The 8218-nt window shown below is 37.4% G+C and overlaps 1 protein-coding gene across 1 annotated transcript; it reads left to right on the top strand.

Annotated features, from left to right (window-relative positions):
* The first annotated feature begins 5516 nt into the window (after positions 1-5516).
* On the top strand, positions 5517-6458 carry or55d1 (odorant receptor, family 55, subfamily D, member 1). The gene has a single exon (XM_077207351.1). The coding sequence runs from the start codon at positions 5517-5519 to the stop codon at positions 6456-6458; it is 942 nt and encodes a 313-aa protein (XP_077063466.1).
* Positions 6459-8218: the final 1760 nt, after the last annotated feature.

The raw sequence follows: 8218 nt of genomic DNA, 5'->3' as shown, positions 1-8218 counted from the left end.
ATTTAGCTTTAAGCTTTGTATCAGTAGAGAACCAGTAGTATTTCCGAATTACCGTGCTTCTGGTGGAGGACTGGTGGTGTCAGTGCTCGCGCTGTGCACCTATGGAAACAGATAGAGAGTCCTATTGCTAGCGATGCACCGCATGTAGGGTGACCACCCGTCCCGCGCATTTTGAAGCCCAATTCATGCGTCCCGCAAATTGAGACCGTGTCACGCATAATCAATGCTTGCTCAAAAAAAAAAGTCGGTCGCTCTATATCCTCGAGCCCCAGGCACCCAAACGAACATTACTTGACAGTTCAGCACGCTACTGTTGTCACACCCACGTGACCTCAGTTGAATTGCTGACTAGGTTGTTGTCAACTTTTTCATTGTTGTCATGACAGCGCAGTGACTTCTCGTTCCGTGAACCTCTGGAGTTGTGAGTTAAGAATTTTTTTTTAAACTGTTCCTGTGGTGTTGAGCAACTACAATAGGTTGTTTGCAGTCACGTGACTGTGTTGACGCGCGAAATTCAGATGGAGGGCAGGAAGTGAAGAACGCAATGGACGTGATGGAGGAAAGTCCGTACTGTACTACTTTAGACGCTATTACAAGAGAAATATATAAACAAAAAATCTAAACATATGTTGGACGTGACCCATACGTTATGAAGAGGACCGATTTTCAACTTGAAAGATTTGCCTGCCATTGAGGCGGTAGATCTCAGCAACTACCTCGTCTCACAGACATACTTTGACTTTACAAAGTTCAAAAACTGGTACGTTACACAAACAGACAGATAAGCTGTATTAACTCAGCTTTGACGAAGTGATCACTGACACACACGGGCATTTTCCCATTCGGCTCCTCCCGACCGGCAATTTTTCCGATGTTTTTCTGTCAATTTCTTGTATTTTCCCCTCTTATGAACAACAAATTTTGGCACACGATAAAAACTCCTCGAGGTTTGATCGATTTGAGCAACCATAAACGACGCTAAACATAGGCATTTTGAGTTTGTTATAGTGAGTCCTAAATATAGAAAATCACTTCCTGCCCTCCATCTGTATGTATCGCTATGGCAACGCAGTGACGTGACGTCATGTGAAAAAAAGCTATTCCTGTTAGTCCTATAATTTTATATTATTATTTATTTAAGGTGAATAAATTGTAATGAAAAATAAATAAAATTAAATAGCTAAAGTAAATCGTAAGTGGAAGTGCATCTGTCAATTCATTGAATGTTCAAAATATTATGAATCTTTATTTAGAAAAAAATACACATTGGTTGGCCTATTCATGAGCATACATCAGCAATTACACATGTTTAGGGGAATAGGGCATTATTAATATACCATGTAAGGTGGTATGTGCTAGAAATGGGTAAACCACTATCAGTGAGTCTGTCCGTGGGGTGGGGGCACCGCCGCGCCAGGCAGTGTCCCACATTGTCCCTCAGAAACATACCTCTTGTCCCACCTTGGGCTTATTAGCAGGTGGTCATCCTAACCGCATGTTCGGATAAGTAAAAAAGACCGAATAAATTTGACCGAACAATGATGTTTTTGATGACGCGGTCAAATAGTAACCAGCGTAGAGTGATAGGCGAGCGCTTTATAAAAGCAGCCAACATGCCCCCTTTGAGCAGATAACGAAAGAGAAGCTCATCTGATGCATCTGTGCAGACGTTATACCCTTACTTGCAGCACTAAAGCGTCTTTTAACCCTCTGTAGTTGACAAACGCACCGCCGCGTTCTGCTGGATTTTATTCACATAGCAGCAAAATAGACTTAAATACTCCGTCATTTATGGTCACTTAAATGCAGAAATATGAAAAAATAAACTGTTAAATGTCTACTTGTGTCCACTTACAATCGAAACAAAACTGTGCTTTTGTAAAATAAAGAAAATAAACAGGGTGTGCACTCTGCCTCTCCGTCTCCCTTAACTTTTTTTCTGGAGCACGTCTCTAAACTTAAACAAAACTCAGCCAATACTAGTCACACAGGCAAAGGCAATATAGATATTATCTTTATAATCATTTAATTGTCTACTTTTAAATGATCTAATTCAAAACGAAAACAAATATTCTCTGTTTATGTAATCTGTATGAAAAGAGAGAGATGTCAGTCGTTCTCATGGCAACTCCTTATCTGCTAATCGCCACGGAGAGCGCGCGCTATATTGAAACCCATATGATCTGAGGCAATCCATGCAAACCTGTCAACGCCCACGATAAAGTGTATGTAAACCGCGAAAGAAGGCTTATGTCTAGGACAGTTATTCATATGTTGTTGAAAAGTGCATTTTTTTTGCACTTTTCAATGCACTTTTTTAGTTACATTCTTTCAGCAGTCAGTTACAGGCCTAACATAGGCTATTCAAGAAGGGGGGCTTCAAAGATGGCCAAATAAAAATATATTTTTTATTTTACTAATTTATTTATTTTAAGTTATATTGTGCTTTGTTTAAATAATATCTGCTGGAATGTAAAAAAAAAAATCAGTGTTAAATAAATGGTATTTTTGCAATTCGATTTTTTTTCTCTGAAAAGCAAGACAAAATAGTAAAAAAGCATATTTTTACTATTTAATTAAATGCAAAGGTGAAAAAATTGGCAAAATAAATGGAAAAAATGTGAAACACCGCGTTCGGTAATTGGCCTTCGGCCAAGCGTTTCATTATTATTCGGCTTCGGCCAAGAATTTTCACTTCGATGCATCCCTACCTATTGCTGTCGCGTATTTCAGCTATGTCATTTTCTTCTGGACGAGATAAATTGGAAACGCCAGCCAAAGCCTGCAGGGACAAATGGACGGCTTAGTGTAAAGTGAGTATTTGGTTTGTTTTTCTTTTTTTTACTAAGACGTAATGAACAGAGTTTGGACACTCGGCATTATCACAATGTTCTTCATGCGTAGTCAGCTGACCTATTATTGTTATATTTACATCTATGCTAGCATACTGTATGTGCAAATAGTTCGCATTGCTAACGTTGTGCTTAACGTTACTGTTTTGTAGACAATATCGCCGATGCCTAACAGCCTACCGTCACTTTATGGAATGGGGTCCTGCAAGGCGAGAGACATAGTAAAGACTATTGTCTCGTTTTGCCCACCTGTGTTGTCCAGGATATCAGACGGAGATATCCAGCTCCTGACGGGCAATACTGTGAATGCATATAAGGAAACAGCTGAAGCTCTGGAAGAGCTTTGAGTGTAAAAGTGTTAATATTAATTATTTTTTTCATTAAAAGTTATAACTCACATTGGTTGTGGTTCTTTTTATAAACCTTTACTGTTACTAGAGTATGTATTAGCCTAGAGAATATGTGTGGAGAAATTTTTCGGATATTGCCGCCTGTAACCGGTAGGCGTGGTTAGGGAGTGGCTTGGCCTCGTAAGTAGGGTTGGGTATCGTTTCAATTTTAACGATTCCGATTCCGATTCTGCTTATCGAATCCGGTTCTTAACGATTCTTGGTTTCGATTCCAAAATTTATTGGAGAGAAAAAGGAGAGCAAATACTTGTAACAATTCTACCTTTTATTCTTGTCACATTTAGGCTATTACCAGTAATAGCGTTCAGAAATGGTGAATCATTCATTAACTAAAAAGTATTTATGGAGTATCAAACAAGTATTCATTCAAAAAAAAATACATTTAATAGACTCGACTCATATTAATTGTCTGATGTATTTATTCATGATGATCTCCACTTTAAACAAAACAACACAACAATTTTAAACAAATCCAGAATTATGCGGCTCTAGTTCGAAGACGAATGTCTGCTCATCTGTGTTTTGTACCTGAGTGTGAGAGACTGGTATTGCTGCTGCTAGTAGCTTTATCTGGTGTGTGGAAACCTGTGGTACTGCTGCTGAGAGATCGCACCGAATCAAATGCGGTGCATTCCTTCAAATTGACCCCGTGTTGAAGCAAATGTTTCATCATATTGGAGGTGCTTCCTCCCTTGCATGAAATGTCTTTCTTGCATGTTATACAATTCGCTGTATTTTCATCTTTTTTTGAAAAGCTTAACCAAACTTTTGAACGTTTGCCGCGCTCTGCCATCGTAAATATAACGTACAGCGCATGTGCGGCAGGCAGGTCCTGGCAGATCAATACAACAGTAAACAAATGCTCACTGCCATTCACCGCGCGCGCATGCGCGAGCGAGCATCACCAAAGTAAGGAATCGATAAGCGGAATCGAAATGCGCGTGTCTTATCAAATCCCCGGTTTTTGGCATTTTGGAACCGGTTCTAAAATGGAACCGGTTCTCGATACCCAACCCTACTCGTAAGGGCAGCAAAGCAAGTGCATTCTGGGAGTTGTTGTCTTCCAGCCACATGAGTAAAAAATACATGTTCTGCCTTTTCTCAGTCTAGAATGCTTCAATTTCAAAAATATTTCCAAATTTCTACTATATAAATGACCACTATTAAATACACATTCATCTTCCCAGAGCTGAAGAATCCCTTTAAAGCTAATTCTTAAAAAGATTTTAAAGATTCCTAAAAATGTAGTGTTTCTTTACATTGAGTGCTTTAATTAGTAATTAAATTAAATACCATTAAATACTGGTATAGTGTTTTCTTATATAGAAAAGTGCTCCAAGAATAAAAACACTATAGTGTTTTCTATAGAAAGACATATTGCCTTAATTTTGCCATTTTATATTTGATTTAAGCTACAAGCTCAGAAGTGTTTTTTTTTCTCTCTCTCTTTGGTCAATACAATTATTTTATTTAAATAGAACGAGCAAATGGCTGGAGTAGCTGTGGAATACAATCAAAAATGTAAAAAGTGCCCATTAACTGATGGTGCTATTAAATTAGTTACTTGACTGGCATTTAAGCAAGATTTAATTCTTTATTTTGAAAAGTGTTTTCGTATATAGATTAATGGAACATTGACTCAACAAAACATTTCATTTTCATCTTATATGCCTCCAATTGACTTAATAGCACCCTCATTTTACCTGAAACATTAAGGCCTGTTAAGATTGCAGAACCTATTCTGTACTTCAAAAAGTGAATCCTGCCTCAAGCCATACCCATTAAGGAAAATAACAAGAAATAACAGTAATAATAATAGCAAGCTGTTGTCCTAGACATCACGGGAGGGGAGCGGGGGATATTTAAGAGAGGTAGCATGACCTAAATCAGAAGAGGGGGAGCTACAGAATAAGATTTAAAAACCCTTTGCACATGCTGTTATAGATTTTAGGCTTCATTTTACAGACATGAAAAACTAAAAGAGAAATAGATTTGTTGATCTAATGTTTAGCATGTTTTAATACTTTATTAAATCTCTAAGCTTCCTTTGATGCAGGTCTGAGCATAAAATGCAAACCACATTTGAAGGTTAAAGGACACTATTTATGCTTAAATGTATGTATACATGTATATATTTGCTGATATTGTTAATTGCTTCTGTAAACATGTTTTCTGTGCATTAACTGTAAACTGTTAAACTAAACCGTAATTATGAACTGTTTTTATGTATTCAAAGCGAACTTTGATCCAAGGAATGGATGACCGAACATTCAACTTCTCTCATCAGGAACTCTACTTGATTGGATTTACAGATCTGCAAGAGTATCGCCGATACCTTTTCATTCCTTTTCTTTTAATCTTTGCTTTCACGTTGTTCGCAAACTCAATTATAATGCTAGTGATTGTAAAAGAAAGCAAGTTACATGCACCCATGTACATTCTAATCGGGTTTATTGCAGCTCTTGGGTTTATACAGCCAATATTTCTTGTTCCAAGAATGTTAATCAGTTTTCTGTTTGGTAGAAATATGATTTACAAAGATGAATGTCTTGTTCAAACGTTTTGTCTGCATATGGCAGGTTGTTTCCAGTCGACAATTTTAGTTTTGATGGCAGTCGACAGATTTGTTGCCATTATTTTCCCCTTACAGTACCATGACTATGTAAATGTTAAAACATCAATAATATTCTGTTTGTCCTTTTTTTTCCGTAACTTGCTCTGTGTTTCTTCGATGGTCGGCCTGATTGCGCCACTCTATTTTTGTAAATCAAATGTGATTTATCATTGTGTTTGTGAGCATACATCAGTTGTCAATACAGCCTGTGGTGATGTGAGCAAGAACCATATGGCTGGAACAATCGCTTTCATCTTAGTATCATGTGACTGTGCATTTGTAATCTGCTCTTATATTGTTATTTTTGTCATTATATCTCGCTCTCCTTCTGGTGAGTCACGCCAAAAAGCCATCTTGACATGTAGCACACATTTAATGGTCATAGCGGTGGCATTTTTCTGTGTTCTTGTTGCATTTGTTGGCTACAGGGTGCCTACCATACCTAGAGATATCCGCGTGTTAAGCACCCTGTCATATCATCTTATTCCGAACTTCTTTAACCCAGTAATCTATGGAATTAGAACAAAGGAAATCAGAGTTCAGGTTGTTAAATATTTATCTAATAAGGTTGAATCATATTAACTTTCTCTCTTTCATTTTACTTTAATGGTTCGTTGTACATGAAGGAAAATGTCTGCTTCTCTGTGATTTTAGTCCCGTCTGAATGTGCCATCTCAGTAATCATTATGGACAATGTCAGTAAAGTTTACGGTGACTTTTACCTTCAGTAAAAAGTTCCGGAAAAATCACTTGAATTAATTGAAATGGGTTTAAATAAATTTAAAATACTGTTATAATCTGTCAAAGTGTAAATTTGAGTCACGGGCCGGCTCACTGTCCTTTGTCAATCCTCTTCCCCTCTCTCCTCCCATTGCTTTCTGTTGCCTCTGCTTATGTTAGGCACTTTATTTAAATTTTTAAAAATATTTTCTTAATTTTCTTTCAAATTGAATGCCTCTCCGAACTGATTAGCGATGGGTACTATAGGTAGAAAAATGGGATCGGTAAAAGGGTGATTTGAACTCAGGTCACTCACATTAAAAGCTAAACTTGTTTATGCCATTCTCTCACTTATCAGAATGGGCTGTTTTGCAATTTTGTCTGGCCCAACCAGACAGTGGTGGGCAGATTACATATATATATATATATTTTTTTTTTTTCATAATTAGTCACACTAAATTAACCAGTTAATTAGACGACTCTAACATTTGCACATGCGAACTTTCTACTGCCACAGGCTGCTGTACTTTCTGAATGTCTTGATTGACAGATGTCTCGTCCAATCAGCTGTTTCATTCGCAAAATATTCCTACCTTTTCCGGTTTGTCTGACTTGTCATTGTGTTTTCACTTACTGCTAAGCAGATGCCATGTGACTAATAAAGACTAATGCCATGGGATTCTGAAGCCACAAGAAAATTCATGACAGCACAAGTTAGCACACAGTATACCAATCAGAATTGTGACTTGTAAGCCAGTATAGGATTAAGTCCTAAGCGAAGTTCAGAAAATAGCAGTTAAGAAAGCATCTGTTCTGAACAATGTGAGAGCTCTGAAATTCTGACCTCTAGTCAAATAAAGTCACTTCATGGTTATATAACACTTTATACGATTTAAAGCCTGCAGCTTTACAGTATTAACGGTAAGGTAGGCAATGTTGGAGAGGATAGCAATAGCAGGCTAGCTTTGAGTCAAGTCACCTTCATTTATATAGCGCTTTTAACAAAATGGACTGTTTCAAAGCAGCTTTACAGTTATAATAGGAAATTACAGTAACAGATATTGTTTTGGCTTGACAGCAGCTCTAGAATAAAGTTATTTTCCAGCTAAAGTTAGTTTTGATCGATTCACTTCTGTTGCAAAGATCATTAGTTATTAACTTTGGGGCCGCTAACACAACACCGTTCTAACAGAAAACACTTAACACGCTCCGGCCTGCTCATCCGCACAACAACAGTGCCTGGTGCTCGAGAACGCAAACCTTGAAATAGGTTCCAAAGTGCAAGCCTTGAAGATAATATATATATATATATATATATATATATATATATATATATATATATATATATATATATATATACATATATATATATACATATATATATATTTATATATGCGCAGGCTTGTATTCTTTCTTTACAATTTGACCTCAACAAATTACTTGTCTGGCCTTAAAAATTGTTACTTTGTTAGAAGCGGGACAGCAGCCTATTGTAACGGTGGTGTCTCATTCAGGGGGCTTTCACACTGGCAGTTTAGTTCAGAACGGGGCACGGTTCGCATGAAAAATCGCTAATGTGAACCCTGTCATGGGACCCGGGTGCGCACTGGGGTACCGAACCC

The sequence above is a fragment of the Siphateles boraxobius genome, unplaced genomic scaffold (genome assembly GCF_051911475.1).
Source record: "Siphateles boraxobius isolate OS27281-9 unplaced genomic scaffold, OSU_SipBor_1 6, whole genome shotgun sequence".
Taxonomy (NCBI): Eukaryota; Metazoa; Chordata; class Actinopteri; order Cypriniformes; family Leuciscidae; genus Siphateles; species Siphateles boraxobius.
Note: the sequence above shows the minus strand (reverse complement) of the source record. Positions and strands in the feature narration are given on the sequence as shown.